An 18,603-nucleotide genomic window follows, 5' to 3' on the forward strand; every position below is an offset into this window, starting at 1 on the left:
CAAAGCACCAGAATTACGTTTTTTTTTTTGTCGCTGCAACATTGCAATAAATTACAATAACAGGCGATCAAAAGGGGAGCAAAAAATGGAAATACCTCCGGTCCTTAAGGGGTTAATGAATTACAATGTCCTTTTAGTGATAAATAATATCTGCAAGAGTATTTTAGTACCTGCATTTGAAAGCCTAATACTTTTCAGACTCTGAATCCATATTTGTCCTGTGCAGCTTCTTCTCTAGTGCTCTCCCTGACAGTGCAGACACGTCGGATGTGCCTGTGGTGACCGCTATGCTCCTCTCTTCTCTGTTGGGGAATCCTCCAAGCATAATGTCATTAGCATCAGGAAGATTACTGGGCTCTGATGCTTTTTATACTTTGATTTTTAGGATCCTTCCCGGGACTCTCCGGTACTCTCTGATCTCCATTTATTTCATAGGGAGTCAGTGATGACATCTCCTGTATAACAGAGGCAAACATTACTGGGTAGTAGTGTGCCAGTGCATAAGAAAAAAATTGTTATTACTGTCATACTGTGAGCTCTTAAAGGGGATATCTGATATTAAAGGGAATCTGTCATCAGGTTTTTACTATGTAATCTTAGAGCAGCATGCTGTAGAGGCTGAGACCCTGATTCCAGTGATGAGCCACTCGCTGGGCTGCATGCTGTCATTTTGATTTGTCATTTTGATTCTGAGCAGAGCTCAGAATGATGAGGCCTGTATAACCCCACCCACACCACTGATTGGCAGCTTTCTGTGTATTCTGTACAAAAAGCTGCCAATCAGTGGTGGGGGCGGGGTTACACGAGCAGTTGACTTGGAGGCACGAGACAACTAGTCCTATAGTGATGATCTCCTGCTAATAAAGCACTGATGTTATTAGAACAACAACACGCAGCCTAGTAAGTGACACGTCGCTGGATTGGGGTCTCTGCCTATTTCATGATGCTCTCAGATTACATAACAATAAGCTGTTGATAGATTCCCTTTAGCTGAACATGGCAGGGCTTCAGTCCTAGGCATCTCGGCCCTTACGAATGAGCTGCTAAGACCCTATAAACAGTTTGTTCTGATGATTTTCGGAAGTTCTGGGCTTAGACTTCTACCAATCGATAGTCAATCACAAGAGCTGGTTATAAATCAATCGCATATGCAGTTGGGGGGGGAAATAGCTGCCCACCCTCCGCGATGCTCCATGTTACACAATGGCTGGTTAGTATTCAGCATACTCATCATTGCAGATAGATAATGTGAGTCGGCTGTACTCCTCTGTCTTATATATCACATCTGAGCCTTATAAAAGAAAAGCCTTGAATCTTTCTCCAATAAGAAGGACAAGTGCGTCAAAAGCGAGAAAGCAATGCAATCAATAAAGGACGGCGATCGTCATTGACTCCGAAAATAGAGTACTGTGCTGTGTATCAGTGATGCCGTATTCTACCTCTATAGACAATGATGTATCTGTGACCACTGACTGGCACCGAAAACGTTCTTGTATAACCGGAACATCCCGAAGGTCAACATTCTTAACAAAACCGGCGTCATAGGTAACCGCGCCACAATCGCTCAGTTCTGTAGATTATCATAGGGGCTGAATGACAACATTGAAATAGTCTTCTCGTTTTAGAAAGATCTTATTCTCATCTTCAAAAGAATGAACAGAGCTTTACTCACCCTTCCCAGGTCTAGAACTGAGTCTGGTATCGGTTATTGGGTGCAGCACCGAAGTCACATCAGCAGCCAATCGGAGAGTTCAGCAGCTTGTGTCATCAGTTCGGGCAGAGCTGCTGAGGACTGTTATTGCCTGCAGCGCCGTCTATGTAACACCAGCACTGCAGACAATAACTATCGCTGCTCCCAGTGTCTAAGACTTAGCATTGGACCAGGGGAGGGTGAGTACGATTTTTTTTTTTTTTAAACAAACTGCAGCCAATTCACATGTATTTTTCAAAACTGGAAAACCCCTTTAATTCAGGTGCCAAATCCCTCATGTGATATATTCCGGTGACTCTCAACAAATACTATTTGCTACAATGGCTTTTTTTTTTTTTCTTTGCTTGCCATTTTTTGGTCAGACCCCTCAAAGCAGATGTGAACAAAGCTCAAACACAAGGAAAAGGATCGGCACTTTTGAATAATAAAACTTCCATTTAGTTCATCCATTAAAAATGGGGATATCCATAATCAAAAAATACAAAGGGATTCTAACGTGTCTCTGGTAAGGCTGCCCTTGTTAGTTCTTAGGCCCATAGTGAAAAGAAAAATGAATGGACCAGGAAAACCCCTTTAATTGTTAGATAATCACACTGAATAGAGGAATACAATGTGTTTGATTGCGACTCCTCCGATCCTTTCTAGTTTAATTGAAGTGTCACCTACTGTGTCAGTTCAACTCATTTAGCGATACGCGGAGGTAGAAAACAGGAACACTGTCTTTTTAACGCTTCGGTTGTTTTTTTATATGGGGCAAAAACAGGAAAACAACAAGAAAGCAAAAATGCTGTACACAGTCCATAGATTTGCGGGGAGCTGCCTGCTCTGCAGCACCACAGGTTCAGTCTCTCCTCCTCAGGACACAAACCACTGGAGATCCTCTCTCCAGTCCTGCTGAACCAAGACTGCCTCTGGAGCCCAGCTATTTAAGCCCCAGACCACACCTTGGGGTGGAGATAAGGTGGACATCCTCCCACCTGCTCTGTGGATGTCAACATAAAAGCCAGACTATTATATAAATTAGCTTAACCCCTCACGGCACTTAGTGTGCTGGAGGATTAAACTCTGGGTTTTACCATCATTGACGCCATTAAGCATAGTGACACATATCTCCCCTCCTTCACTTTACCAGTGACTTTGTCCCATTACTTACTGAATGTCCTTCAAAATCAGGTGAAACCTGAACAATAGAGACAAGCAAATACATTTGCAAGACCCTGGTCCAGTGGACAGGTCAGTATTCTGTGGCCGCTGGGCGAGAGCCCTGTGAACTTCCCTTTACCTATTGCCATCTTTGGCTCCTTTTCTTTTTCTCTTCAGCCGGCCTGACACTGCGTCACATATGCATCACATCACAACCATGACTTCGCACAAGACTCATGAAAGAGCAACGGAAGATGTCGAGAGATTGGAAGTGGTTTACATGGCTCCCGTCCAATGGCCATGGTAGACTGGCCTGGTTGCTGGACAAGGGTCCTCCGAATCCATAGGCTCATCTCTACTGAATGATCATGTTTATGTGGGAGTCAGACAAAATATATTTTGTCCAACAACCATTTTTCTAGCCTAATTCTACAAGATACACCATGCATGATGAAGAAACTACCCTTCTCCAAACGCAGAGGAGCTTTATGCAAACACTGAGCCAGAAGGGAATGCTATGAAATTGTAGTCCTCTTAATCTTGCAGAATTCTGAATTCAGATCTGCTCATGCAATGTATTCGCCAAGTAACTCAATTTTTATACAGTATAGATACATATTATATAGATAATATATAGGACTTAAAAAAAAAAAGAAGAAAAACGCATGTAGTTGCTGACAGAGGCAACTACCTGTCTGTTGTACCAGAGTCGGTCATTGACCGCTCTTGCCAGAGATTCAGCTGCTACCTTTCAACAGAGCAGCAGTTTCTCTTACTGTTGACATTTCGGGTCTACTCATGTCATGCTGATTGACGGCCATCTCCCTGCTGCCTAATTGGGGGAAGCTGGCGGTCTATCACCATGACAGCAGTAGTCCTGCCCTGTCAAAAGAAAGAGAAACTGCAGCTCTGACAGGGAGCAGCTGAATCTCAGGCAGAAGCGCTCACTGACCGATGCCGGGTACAACAGAAAAGTAGCAACTACATCCTTTTTTTTTAAGTCCCGGATATCCCCTTTAAAATGTCAAACTTTCTTTATCATGACATATTTTGTGTGTAAAGGCCCTGTATACAAAGCACTAGCATTGGCTGAACCCGCAGATATGGGGGTGATAAGCCAACAGTCTATTCTTTATGGTGGCCTGTCCACTCTGTCGAGGACGAGAAGAGTCCGGCACGTCCAATTTCCAAGGACCTGTCATTTTGTTCTCCCCGGAGATAAGCGATAAGTCACAAAATCTAGCGGCGGCTCAGGGATGTACCAGGGATGCCGGGCCTGTAGCACTACAGTGTCCACACTGCGGCCCATACATATAGATGTGTGTTATTTCTCTGAATGTTCTTTAACTGTTTACATTGTTTTTTTGTATTTTTTTTGCTCTTAGATTAACCTGCCATGACTACAGCAAGATACCGGCCTACGTGGGATTTGGCTTTAGACCCACTGGTTTCCTGCAAACTGTGCCTTGGAGAGTATCCAGTGGAACAAATGACCACAATATCACAATGCCAATGCATCTTCTGTACGCTGGTATGCATAGATTTCCTTGCATTATTTCTCTATGAGAAGGGGAACGTACCTGCCCTTATAATAACAATGGCTTATGTAAATATTACATTTCTATACAGCCCAACACATAGAATAACATCCAGGCCTTAAAGTGGTTTTCCAGGATTTTTGCACTTTAAACTCTGCATCTAAAATAGTAAACAATATATATATATATTTCTAATAATAGTCAAGGCCAAAAGTTTTGAGACTGATACAAATTTGGGTTTTCAGAGTTTGTTGTTTCAGTGTTTTTAGTTCTTTTACTAAGATGTTTCTATGGTTCCTGAAGTACAATCATTTGTAAGAGTTCTTAAACTTTTCTTATAGAAACGCTCAATATTTACGGTGTTGAGACTTATTTTTCATGACTTCTGCCCTTCATCTTGGCAGATGGATATCAGCATCGGGGCCAAATCCTGACTGATGACTGCGCATTCTTGCCTCATCGGTGCTCTGAGTTTGGCCGGTTTCACACGTCAGTGGCTCCGGTACGTGTGGTGTCAGTTTTCTCACGTACCGGAGACACTGACACACGTAGACACATTAAAATCAATGTGTCTCTGCACATGTCAGCGTGTTTTCACGGACCGTGTGTCCATTTGAAAAACACGGAGACATGTCAGTGTTCGTGGGAGCGCACGGATCACACGTACCCATTAAAGTCAATGGGTCCGTGTAAAACACGTGGAACGGTATAAATGCCCCCCCCAAAAAAAAGAAATTCATGAATAGCTGGTTTTTGGTCATTCTGCCTCACAAAAATCGGAATAAAAAGCGATCAAAAAAGTCACGTGCCTGAAAATGGTGCCAATAAAAACGTCAACTCGTCAAGACCTCACATGACTCTGTGGACCAAAATATGGAAAAATTATAGCTCTCAAAATGTGAAGACGCAAAAACAATTTTTTGCAATAAAAAGCGTCTTTTAGTGTGTGATAGCTGCCAATTATAAAAATCCGCTAAAAAAAACCTGCTATAAAAGTAAACCATTTCATCACCCCCTTAGTTAAGGAAAAATAATACAATTAAAAAAGTATTTATTTCTATTTTCCCATTAGGGTTAAGGTTGGGACTAAAGTTAGTGTTAGGGTTAGGGTTGGGGCTAAAGGTAGGGTTAGGGTTGGGGCTAAAGTTAGGGTTAGGGCTAAAGTTAGGGTTGGGGCTAAAGTTAGGGATGGGGCTAAAGTAAGGGATAGGGTTTGGATTACATTTACGTTTGGGATTAGGGTTAGGGGTGTGTCAGGGTTAGGGGTGTGGTTAGAGTTATGTTTGGGATTAGGGTTAGGTGTGTGTTGGAGTTAAGGGTGTGGTTAGGGTTGGGATTAGGGTTAGGGGTGTGTTGGGGTTAGGGATATGGTTGGGATTAGGGTTAGGGGTGTGTTTGGGTTAGGGTTTCAGTTACAATTGGGGGGTTTCCACTGTTTTGGCACATCAGTGGCTCTCCAAACGCGACATGGCGTCCGATCTCAATTCCAGGCAATTTTGCATTGAATAGTCAAACGGCGCTCCTTCCCTTCCGAACACTGCCATGCGCCCAAGCAGTGGTTTACCCCCACATATGGGGTATCAGCATACTCAGCACAAATTGCACAACAACTTAACAACTTTTGGGGTCCAATTTCTCCTGTTACCCTTCGTAAAATAAAACAAATTGGAGCTGAAGTAAATTTTTTGTGAGGAAAAGTTAAATGTTCATTTTTTGTTAAACATTCACAAAATTCCTGTGAAACACCTGAAGGGTTAATAAGCGTTTTGAATGTGGTTTTGAGCACCTTGAGGGGTGTAGTTTTTAGAATGGTGTCACACTTGGGTATTTTCTATCATATAGACCCCTCAAAGTGACTTGAAATGAGATGTGGTCCCTAAAAACAAAAAATGGTGTTGTAAAAATGAGAAATCGCTGGTCAACTTTTAACCCTTATAGCTCCCTAACAAAAAAAAATTTTGGTTCCAAAATTGTGCTGATGTAAAGTAGACATGTGGGGAATGTTACTTTTTAAGTATTTTGTGTGACGTATCTCTGTGATTTAAGGGCATAAAAAGTCAAAGTTGGAAAATTGCGAAATTTTCGCCAAATTTCCGTTTTTTTCACAAATAAACGCAGGTAATATCAAAGAAATGTTACCGCTATCATGAAGTACAGTATGTCATGAGAAAACATTGTCAGAATCATCAGGATCCGTTGAAGCGTTCCAGAGTTATAACCTCATAAAGGGACAGTGGTCAGAATTGTAAAAATTGGCCCGGTCATTAACGTGCAAGCCACACTTGGGCGTAAAGGGGTCAAACAAGAACCACAAGACAGATTTCATCACCAGGTATCATTGTAATCAGTATAACGGCGCCGACCTGACACTGTCTGGAGGTTACTGTGCACAATCCTGCTGACGGGTTCCCTCAATGTTTTTGTTTTTTTGTCTTCTTTGCTGCACTCCTAGAAATCAGTCCTCACAGCGTGCTGGTGTGCTGACAGTCGCCTGCTGTTATTCTGGAGCAAGCTCTGAGCTGCTGTTGAACTGATCCTGCAGCTCAGTCCTCCTTAGCAGACTTTCCTTTCTAGGGGACTCTGAAGACGTCTTCACAATTGAACCTCTCTCTTTGAAGTTCATGTTGATCAGATAAATAGTTAATTTAGGGGCAGTTTTGCATGCAGCAACGTCTTTGCCTGTAAAGCAATGAGGACAGCATGTGTTTCCTTGAAGGTAACCATGGTGAACAGAAGAGGACAATGATTGCAAGCACAAGTCCTCGTAGGCTAAGTTCACACTGGGCATTTTTGCAGCGTTTTTTTATCGAATGCATTTTTTTATACAAATTTTCAGCTGCGTTTTACAGTACCAGCAAAGTCTATGAGATTTCAGAAATCTCCTGCAGACAGTTTGTATTTTTTTGTCATCAGGATTTTATGCTTTGCATGTTTTTTTTGCACAATGGAGCACGTCAATTGTTTCAGAGTTTTTTCAGCATTTTTCACCCATTGAAATGAATGGGTGGGGAAAACACACAGGTGTCAGGTTTTGCTGCGTTTCTTGTGCCAAAATCTGATTCTGTAGAACAGGACTTTTTTTTTCCAACACTTACGGTAACTTTATCAGCATGCACGAGACATAAATGTAGCATGCCAAAACCTCAAGAAAAACAAGAAAACATCCTTTTTTTTCTTCAGATTTTTTCCTGACAACAGATCAGGTTTTGTTGCATGAAAAAAGAAGCCTAGTGTGAACCCTTATAATGCAATTGGCTTAACAGACTGATATCAGCCGCCTTGTCCTCATTAATGCTTTCTCCTTAGTTAATGAGAAGAACACTGAAATGCCGAAAGCAGGTCATTTTGTTGTGGGACTGGATTTTAGCGGAAATGTGTTTGTTTTTTTTTGTGTAATTTAAGTTATTTTTCATGGCAATAATGACTTCGCAATTTTTTGCAATTCATCTGATCATTCTTTGTAACAGTCTAGAGATAATGCAAACTGCCACCACAAGGACTGATCCAGCAAACTTCATGAAACCCAAAATTTGTATCAGTCTCATAACTTGTCCACGGCTGTAGACTCCTGTTCCAAATTTGCTTATTTTCTCCACTGCTGCTCTTGGGTCCCCTGTGAACTTTTTTGAAATTCTGTGTCATGTCTGGTGACCACGAGGGCCTGTTCCTGCTGGTCACGGTGATATTTTTCCCATAGTGCGGTCATGTCTCACTGTCTGGTAATGTGATGTCTCTCTGGATGAAATGTCGTCAATCTTCATTCTGTATAAGGATTGGTGGCACAAGAATGTTAAGGCCATATTCACACATCTATTCACTTATCTATTTTCCTTGGACAGCAAATATTATATGGTGCGTAATATTCTATGGGGCTTGTCACGTGGCCATTTTTTTCCCTCAGCAATAATCCACATTAAAAATTTGTTATTTTTCTACTGTGGTCAGTTTTTCGGACAGAATTCTCCTATTCCGGTGAATGGTAAAATCAGGCATGGAATTTTAGCCAGTATTTTGTAGTAGGATGACAGTCATAATATTATGTTTGTATTTTAGTGTTTGGGAGGCAATTCCTGAGGCAACTCATAAACGTATAGAATTTTTATTTTTGAAAACCCAAGATAGTTCATTGTCCCCTGAGTACACGAAAAAGTGACTAAAAGGTGCCATAAAAAAGTGCACCGGGATGTGGTCAGTTGTAACCCTCTCCGACAGAAGAAGGGCCCCCAAAGACCGATCACCGTTCCTCCAAGAAAGAAGGCCACAATGAGGGTCAGGAACAAGTAGCCTTCCCTAGCTGAAGCCAAGGGAGACCCAATCTCGTTCCTAGCATCTGCCTTGGCTCCTAGCCAAGATAGAACTATGCGCCAATGACTGTCATCTCTCCTCCTGAGACAGGAGAACTAGGGTTAATGGGGGAGCGGACCCTGATGCTCACACACTCTCAACCTACCAACCTACCGGACCTCTCAGAAGGGAACCCATAAGGGTACTGCATCCAACAAATCCAAGTGCACAAACACACCGTGAAAAGGGTGAGACACAGTGAAACAATCAAAATAAATAATAAAGGGTTTTCCAGTGTAAGGGTATGTGTCCACGTTCAGGATTGCATCAGGATTTTTCATCAGTATTTGTAAGCCAAAACCAGGAGTGGAACAATTAGAGGAAAAGTATAATAGAAACATATGCACCAATTCTGCATTTATCACCCACTCCTGGTTTTGGCTTACAAATACTGATGAAAAAGCCTGACCAAATCCTGATGCAATCCTGAACGTGGACACATACCCTAATACTGGTTGGACCTTTGACTGGGAATTTTATAAATTCCGCATACTTAAAAAGGGTTAGTGCTCAAAAAGTAAGAACATTTGAAGCGCACTGTTCCAAAATTCAAATATTGTTCCCAATCCCAGTCAATTAGGGCAACCAAGGTCACCACTATTTGGGCACTTAGCACCTTGTGCTTTCATACTGTTCTCGAATCTAGTGGCTTAGTTCCTTGGGGGGGGGGCATGCTCTCCACCTGATGACTATACAAGCCACCCGACATAATAAACATCGCACCAAATCCAGTGTGCATAACGTAACAATCTACCAGGACTGCTGGACCGGAGTTTCCTTTTTGAAAGATATTACACTAGATCTTAGCCAAAAGGCCGAGAAGTAATTGCAATGTTATCAGTGAGGGGCATAGACAAACTCTTGTCCGGTACCGACAGCCTAAAGCATATTTTATTGTTGTGTCTACAGCTCACCATACAAATTGTGAGATATACCAACTTTTCCCTGTCAGATAATGATGTCGGAAAGAAGAATTGTTCGAATATAGTTTTAGTGACCAATCTTTTCTTGCCTCTAGTAGACACCAATAGAGGCAGCATTGACTCTCCTTTCTCGTGGAGGCTTATGGGTACAGATGTTGAGTGTGATGGCTCCTATATTTTGAAAGGAGTTGTCCACTCCTGAATAAAAAAAAAAAATCTTTAAAAAAAATTGTATACCCACCTTAACAATCCTCCAACACTCCTTTTCAAGCGTTAACCAGGTCCACCGCTGGTCTTCCTGCTCAGGTCCGCAGGTACACCAGCTAATGTCTAGTTTTTACAGAGTTCTACTAATACATGGATGTATGTAAGGTTCCCTATGTCCATAGAAAAGGGCACAATTGTCTAGTATGTTTGTGATTTTCCATCTCCTGGACCTATGAACCTTGGCTATGTGACGTATAACAAATTATCTACGAACCCGTTAAAGGGAACCTGTCGCCATGTTTGGCCGATACGCGTTACGGCCATTGCCTTTCAGGGCTGATATACAGCATTCTATAATGCTGTATATAAGCCCCCAAGAAAAATAATTTTCATTATACTCACATGTGGAGCTGTCCGGTCCGAGGGGTGTCGCTCTTCTTTGTCCGGTGCCTCCCATCTTGTTGCAATGCCGTCCTCCTTCTTGGTTTGTGTGGATGACGCAAGGTTCGTATGGATGACGCATCCCTGCATCATCCACTCAGGGTCCCCGGCATTGCGCCCCTGCGCAGGCGTGCTTATATGCCCTGCTGAGGGCAGAGCAAAATACTGCAGTTCGCAGGCGCTGGGCCTCTCTGACCTTTCTCGGCGCCTGCGTACTGCAGTATTTTGCTCTGCCTTCAACAGGGCAGAGACGTATGCCTGCACAGGAGCGCGATTCCGGGGAGTCTGTGTGGATGATGTATTGACGCATCATCCACATGAAGCAAGAAGGAGGACGGCATCGCAAGAAGATGGGAGGCGCCGGACCAAGAAGAGCGACACCCCTCGGACCGGACCGCCTCACAGGTGAGTATAATAAAAGTTATTTTTCTTCTCTTCCAGGTTGATTGGGGCAGACATACATTATATAATGCTGTATATCAGCCCTGAAAGGCGATGGCTGTAACTTGTATCGGCCAAACCTGGTGACAGGTTCCCTTTAAATTAATTGCAGAATTTAGTTGTGTGCACTAGTAGGAAATATATAAAGCGTACAAAGCTGGGCTTTCCCAAATATATAATGAGAGGAAACCGATCTGTGGATTGTATAATGGCCGTAATGTGACTAATCATGGCTGGTCTGTTAACAAGGAAGCAACGTTCTGAACCTTGGAATAAAACTTCATAGCTACTATATATTGTCTTCATGAAAACTATCGCTGAGATCTTGTAAAAACCACAATTCCTCACGATCTGTACAGGAAACATAAGAAGGATGAGAGTGCAGAGAACACCATTGTGTTATATAGCTCAGATTACATTGACAGATGTGGTCCTTAGAGTCAAGTGCCGAGACGCCTTTGCCGTAAATCATCAATTTTCCTTCACTTCTGTAAATACTTCAGTGCTATATGAAGTCACGTCCTGCAGTCATAGAAGTCTGTGAATGATTAGGACTTGTATAGCTCTAAGCAAATAGCAGTAACCCAGCCATTGGGGGTGTCGGTTTAGTTATACCTGACTTACACCCGCCAATATCAATGCATTCAGCCAATTATCTAATGTGTGTAGGCTGCCCAGACAGATGATTGTTGGGGAAGATAATGATCCGGCATGCTTGATTTTGGACTTCTAATTATTTTGTTCCCCGAGAGATAAGTCTTCGCTAGTGATTAGCGAGTGTACTCGGCACTCGGGTTTTCCGAGCACGCTCGGGTGTTCTCCGAGTATTTTGGCGTGCTCGTAAATTTAGTTTGTGTCCCTGCAGCTGCATGATTTACGGCTGCTAGACAGCCGGAACACATGTAGGGGTTTCCTGTTTGTTAGGAAATCCCCACATGTATTCAGGCTGTCTAGCAGCTGCAAATCATGCAGCAGCGACGACTCAAACATAATCTCCGAGCATGCCGAAATACTCGGAGAACACTCGAGCATGCTCGGAAAACCCGAGTGCTGAGTACACTCGCTCATCACTAATGTCTAGTGGCAGTTCTCTTATCTGCTGAACGAGCACTCCTGTGTAGGAGAATGGGGTGAGATAGCTGCCAGCCGAATAATGGGCAAACCATCGTTCATCTGTCATCGATCTAAGGAGTATGGGGGGCTTTATTGCTAAAGGAACGCAAAGACCTGGCCATCACCTATGAGATCAGGAGTTCTAGGTATGGGCTTTTTAGGATGTATAATGTTGCACTCCCACTTAATCCTTCTAGACCAAAACCTACCGTACTTTGGTTCAGTCTGGTCAATAGGGGCCTATGGATTAATTTAATTTATATGTCTGGAGTTTTCCTGGCGCGGACACGGTGTGAACTCATGAAAAGGGCTTGTCATCTAATATTGCCTAATTTGAAAAAGGGTGCATGGTGATAATAACACAAAACAACACATATTCCCCCCATACACACACAACGCCAATCCTCTGCTATTGATGTTTCCTAATGGTATCCTGGCCTCTTCTTCTGGCAGGGGCTCCAGGTCACCACTGCGGCCAGTCAACAGCTAGTGATTGTCTGCAGCACTCACGTTTCGTTTGAGCAAGAAGAAAGATGTAGGAGAATGTTCCTTCTAACTCAGAAGGAACGTAACTGGTAGCCACTGATTAACTGCAGCGGTAACCTAATGTCCTTGCTGGGAAAAAAAGGAGGCAGGGGAGACCAACAGGGGATACAGTCAGCCGGACGGAGGAGCGTCCAATAGGTGAATAGTTGGGGTTTTTATGCTAAAACCACCATTGGACCATTTATAAATGAAGCAAAGTAGTGAACAAACCCTTTGAAGAACCCATTTCTCTTAGTAGGTACATTTAAAAGTTTGTAGGGAAAAAATGTAAACGTATAGCTTTTGGTTTGTCGGCCACATGATCTTCACCATTGCTTGCCAACCAGGACTGTGGAGTCAGTAAGCCAAGCCACCGACTCCGACTCCGACTCCACCAACATGAACACTGACTCCAACTCCCGACTCTACAGCCCTGTTGCCAACTGTACAGAAATTTCAGGACAATCCGTACAAATAGGGCACTTTTCTGCAATTTTCATTAAAAAAAATTTAAGGCGTCCGTGATTTTTTATTTTTTTTGAAGCAGAAGAAACCTATACAGGTTATTTTGACTGTAATTATCATTATTTTTCAGTTTGCTGTGGATGCATCTGCTGTCCTTTTAGAAGCTTTTGGGCCCTCCTCAGGCTCGAGGGCCCAGGAGCAGCTGCTATATTTGTAGTATTATATGACGGACATGGTAGTGACTATACGAGCGCACTTCAGAAATTCTGACTGCAAAAATAGGATTCCTTTGTGAAGAGAGTCTGAATCAATGGACATCATCTGGCAGATGTCCGCTCACTTATCGTGGCAATTATATCCCGAAATAATCTCTTTTTGTATAGGCCCTAGTTGTTTTTGCTTCTATTTTTTATTTTCCTCACAGAGAATCCCTGATGTTGTTTTCTTTTCGGGGGCCGGACAGCTGCACACATTTATAATAGAAATACGGGGAGCCTATATTCCATGGGGAAGATGACGCTGAAATCTGCGGGACCCCGGGAGACATATCTCCCCTGTGTGGTAACCGGACTGAATAGATTTTGCTTCTTAATTACAGTTAATTACAGTAATTCGCCGAGGACGTGCAGCTTGTATGGACAGAGACGAAATTTCCAGCTGGATCAGCGAAGGAACAGACTCCGCAGCGCTCGCTGACTGCATATTAAGAAGTTCCCTGTACTTCCCTGGCAACCCTGGACACCATGTCAACACTTCTCCCTGGCACCAATCTCTTACCCTGTTTGGCATGCCGGCCTGCCTGATAACCAGGGTAAACAGGCCGATTCCCAGGGCTAATTGTCCCATACACAAAGCTTGTCTCATTCTCAGTTCTTACTAGTGGGGGTGGGGGAGTCAGAGATGTTGCTGGCGTGGATCTCCTTCAGGAATCTTGGGTGGACCTGGTGGGAATCTTGTAGCTCCTGTAGAAAATCATACTTTGTTCCACATAGTGTATTAGGATCCCTCCATATTGCTCTTCCAGGAGCTTTTATGACTTCCCACTGTATGTACATAGACATTAAAGGGGTTTCCCACTACTCAGGCATCCCCTTCTCACTTGCTAAATTCCCCTTCAGTAATTAGCACTGCAGCCTTCAGCGCTGGGGTCCTGGGTTCAAATCCCACCACGGACAACATCTGCAAGGAGTTTTCATGTTCTCCCGTGTTTGCATGGGTTTCCTCCAGGTTCTCCGGTTTCCTCCCACACTCCAAAAACGTACTGATAAGGAATGTAGATTGTGAGCCCCAATGGGGACAGTGATGATGATGTCTGTAAAACTCTGTGGAAATAATGGTGCAATATAAGAGAGTAAGAGTACGTGCCCACGATCAGGATGGCCGGCGGTATCGTCGGAGCGGCGAAGCCGCTCGGCGCTAAGCCCCGCCCCCTTCTGGGACGCGACGAGGCTGGATTTGTTCATTGTACACATCCGGGATCATCGCACCCCTCGCATAGGTCCCTGTGTTATTCCTTGCGGCGACGCAGCGTCGCCGCAAGGAACACATACATGCTGCGATCTGAAAAGACGCGCAGCATGTCCGGAGTCGCAGGGCCGCCGCGTGCGTGTTTCCACGCATAGTGGACACGGGATTTAAAAAAATCCCCTCCACTATGCTGGAACATCTGGACGCTGCGTGTTTGACGCTGCGGCCCCACGCAGCGTCAAACACGCAGCGTTTCCTGACCGTGGACACGTACCCTAAGATGAGTAAGATAACAGCCGTTAATCATCTCCATTGGCATTGGCTATCAGCGGTCGATTCACTCTCATTTTCTGCAGATGTAACTGATATTGCGGGGAAGTAAAAAACTAGCAGCAGGTCTCCCTTCTTTCAAGTGTCTGTCTGTCACACAAACCCCTTTAAAGCAAAGTTGGTCCCTTTAGAGCTATAGCAGCTTCTGTTCTTCTTGGAAGACGTTATTTATACAAGATTTTGGGATGAATTGTTGTGGGAATTTTTACCCATTCATGCTGGAGTATTTGAGAAGCAGACACGATGTTGGGGGAGAGGTCGGGCTCACAAGCTGTTTCATCCAAAATTGTTAGATAGGGTTGAAATTGGGGCTCGGTGCCGCTTGTCATGTTCCTCCACATCAAGCTCACCCAACTATGTCTTTATGACTCTTGCTTTGTGGCGGCAGCTTTACACCACTCCATCCGACCATTGACATTGTGTTTGGTGATGTAAGGCTGCATGCAGCTGCTTGACCATGAAGCTCCCAGCGGGGGGCGCAGTGTTTTTACTAATGTTAATACCTGAGTAAGATTGGACTCTGCATTTATGGCGTCAGCAGAGTGTTGGTCACTTTTAGGCCCCCTGCTCCTCAGCACTCGGCTGTTTGCTTAGCCTGTACTGGTTAATAAAGGGGGGAACCCCCCAAAAAATGATGTGCCCCCCCCCCTTATATTTACTAACTAGCAAAGGCTAAACAGACATCTGGGGGCTGATATTAATAGGCTGGAAAGGGGCCATGGATATTGGCCCCCATGGGGACTGCCTGCAATTTCATGTAATAAAATGCAATTTAATTATGTAAAAATCATACAATGTGATTTTTTTTTTTATATTGTTATTTTTAGATTCTGTCTCACACAGTTGAAGTGTATCTGTGATAAAAATTACAGACCTCTCCATCCATTGTAGGTGGGAAAAGTTGCAAAATCGGCAGTGTACCAAATATTTATTTTCCCCACTGTATATCACACGTGGACACGGTTGGCAGCGGTAGAGTTTTTTCCAGTATCGGTAATATCCGGATGTGTGAAGGGGGCCTAATTGTAATTTATCTGACGGGGTAGAGTCTAAATGTGTTGTGTTAATAATATGGAAATTACTTAATACAGTATTTTCTTTGCCATAAAAACTCCTACATGAGATTTGAGGCAGGACTCCGACTTGCAAGAGGCACAAGCGCTATATAAATGAGCTGTGGTACTAATCTCCAGGAATCTGCCACTTCTCGGTGCCAGGATAAACCTCGTGTTATTCGGCCAAGTTTTTCTTGGCGCACAAAGTAATCACAAAGCACTTTCTTACAGTCATACATTATGACAATACGCTAAAAAAAGAGAGCATGGACTGCAGCTCCAAAAAGCCATACATTGATCTAATGCCGCTGGGCAAAAATATTTAACTGAATATGAGGTTCATGATCAGAATGTTAAACTAAGAACCTCATGTTCAGTTTTATATATTTTTGCCCAGCGGCATTAGATCAATGTATGATTTTTTGGAGGTGTGGGCCATGCTTTTTTGTTTTGGAGTAGTACATTATGACAATGCTTAGACTTTCATGGACAAAGTCTGGTATTGGATTAGTTATCTATAACTCATAGGACATAGGTGGGATGCGCTGTGTAATGCGCATCGAGGTGATCTTGACCCCCTTGGTATTATTTATTCGTAGGTAACAATATAGATTCTATCTAAGGATTATATACTTGTACTATTTCAATTATAAGATTTTGCCTTAGATATTGTACTGTACGTCTTGTGGGGTTGATTGGCAACATAGAGAAGTTTTGGTGGCTGTAAGCATGAACGTCCAGATTCTTATAGCATCCTTCCTGGCCTAATTTTTTTTTTCACGTGTACATTCACTCGGTGTTAAAAATACACATGACATTTGGTCCTAGTGAAGTCCTTTTTTTTTCGATTGTAGTGCAGCGGTAACACCATATGCAGTGATGAGGCAGTGACCCAGCAAAGTTCAAAACAAAACATCTCTTTAATGTTCAACTCAAAACACACAGCACACAATATCCTCCGGATCGCAGCCGGGAACAAGACAGTCCACCTCCGGATCACAGCCGGGCACATATCCTCTGGATTACAGTCACTAAAAACGCCAGTCCACCTCTGACCTTTTGCCGGGGGCGACTGCACCACCGTGTTAATGTTCTACTCACAGCATTACACAGTACACGATATCCTCCGGATCGCAGCCAGGAACCATATCCTCCAGTTTACAGTCACCAAACACGCCAGTCCACCTTCTGAGACCAGTTGCCGTGGGCAACTGCACTGCTGTGTACACTGTGGGTTCCAGGCATCTCAGCTCCCCTGGCTGTTTGGCTCCAATGGCCTGTGTTGCCTCACACAGACGGAGCTCTGCAGAGCCGACTGCTCTGTTCTTCTCCAAACACCAGACTGACACTGACTGACCCTGACATATCCAAACCCTGTACTGCAGGATTTTTAACTAGCAACCTGTGGCCTTCAGCCACATGTTAAACCCAGGCAGGAATGAAACGGACTGCACCAATACCATCTGCAGTCTGTTTCAAAACACAAAAGCCCAGAGCAGGTTTTCCCTAAATCTGCCTTGGACAACCAGCATGTCCAAGACCTATACTCACTTTAGTCTGCATTCCAACCACAGCTACGCCTGTGACTGCAATACCCTCTCATGGTCTCAATACGCCACCGTGCGCATCCTAGGGGGAACATACATTGACCCTCACACATAACACCAGTCACTGCCTCACATGATGTACAAAAAATATGGCGGTGTGAATGCAGCCTTAGCATCATAAACATAATTTGTATATATTTTACAGTACATACAGCGATTAAAAAATAGGAAGTGGTTAAAACGACTTTTCTCTGAAACGCTGTTTGTCAACGATTGGCATGATCTCATATATTTCTCATTCACGTCACCTCTTCTGACCTGAGAGTAACTTGTACATCGGGGACTTGGATATTTGCTCAAGTCCTGTTAATACGTTATGTCTCTTTAAGACGTTTCCTAGAATTGATATTTCATGCATGGTCTAATATCACAGCACGTAATGAGATGAAGATTTTTCCTCTTCTTTCTTATAACAGTGTTTGAAACAATACGTTGAACTTCTGATCAAGGAAGGTTTGGAAACTGCTATCAGCTGCCCTGATGCTGGTTGTCCGAAGAGAGGCCATTTACAAGAGAATGAGGCAAGTGGTCTCCACAACTTTCCGCACTTCATATTTGTTGATGGAATCAATTCTGGTAGACTAAAATGGGCAATAAAAGTCATTAAGTAGGCACTTAATACAAGCTTACCACTATGGCGGCAAGTCCCAGCCCCACCGCAGATCTTCTGATTCCTACGACGCCACTAGTTCCGGTCATTAAACCTGCCAGAATTTCCAGACATAATTCTGATGCAATGATCCAGGCCTCGGCATTGCACTTTGTAACGACTCTATACAGTGCATCTCACCTGCTTGTATATAAAGAACATAATGCGACTACAGCTGGGAGTCACATGCATCAGAGGTCATCCGTCCCCACCTAAACACAGATTTAAAGGGAATCTGTCACCAGGTTTTTGCTGCCACATTTGAATACAGCATAATGTAGGGCCAGAGATCCTGATTCCAGCAATGTGTCACTTACTGGGATGCTTTATCTGCTGCAGATCTACTAGCTGGGCTGTGTCTAACCCCGCCCTCACCAGTGATTGGCAGCTTTTTCCTTTGTACAGTGTACACAGAAAGCAGCCAATCCGTGGTGGGGGCGGGGTTACTGAAAATATAAAGGAATGCATGGCAGCAGGTTTACTAGTTTGCTAGTGATGATCTCCTGCTAATTAAACACTGATTTTATCGCAACTAAAGCACAAAGCCCAGTAAGTGACATATCACTGGAATCGGGGACTCTGACTCTACATTATGCTGCTCTCAGATTAGGTAGCGCAATCCTGCTGACAGATTCTCTTTAACT

At 43.6% G+C, this 18,603-nt stretch overlaps 1 protein-coding gene across 3 annotated transcripts in view; it reads left to right on the plus strand.

Moving 5' to 3' along the window:
• The window catches only part of RNF144A (ring finger protein 144A), a 103,503-nt gene that overhangs the window by 28,009 nt on the left and 56,891 nt on the right, over window positions 1-18,603 (plus strand). For all 3 annotated transcript variants that reach the window (XM_077291388.1, XM_077291387.1, XM_077291389.1), the window contains exons 2-3: window positions 4,240-4,385; window positions 17,727-17,831. In XM_077291388.1, the coding sequence (XP_077147503.1) occupies window positions 4,251-4,385; window positions 17,727-17,831 (240 nt within the window). In that variant the 5' untranslated portion in view covers window positions 4,240-4,250. The remainder of the gene's footprint in view (window positions 1-4,239; window positions 4,386-17,726; window positions 17,832-18,603) is intronic.

Source organism: Ranitomeya variabilis, chromosome 2 (assembly GCF_051348905.1).
Source record: "Ranitomeya variabilis isolate aRanVar5 chromosome 2, aRanVar5.hap1, whole genome shotgun sequence".
NCBI lineage: Eukaryota > Metazoa > Chordata > Amphibia > Anura > Dendrobatidae > Ranitomeya > Ranitomeya variabilis.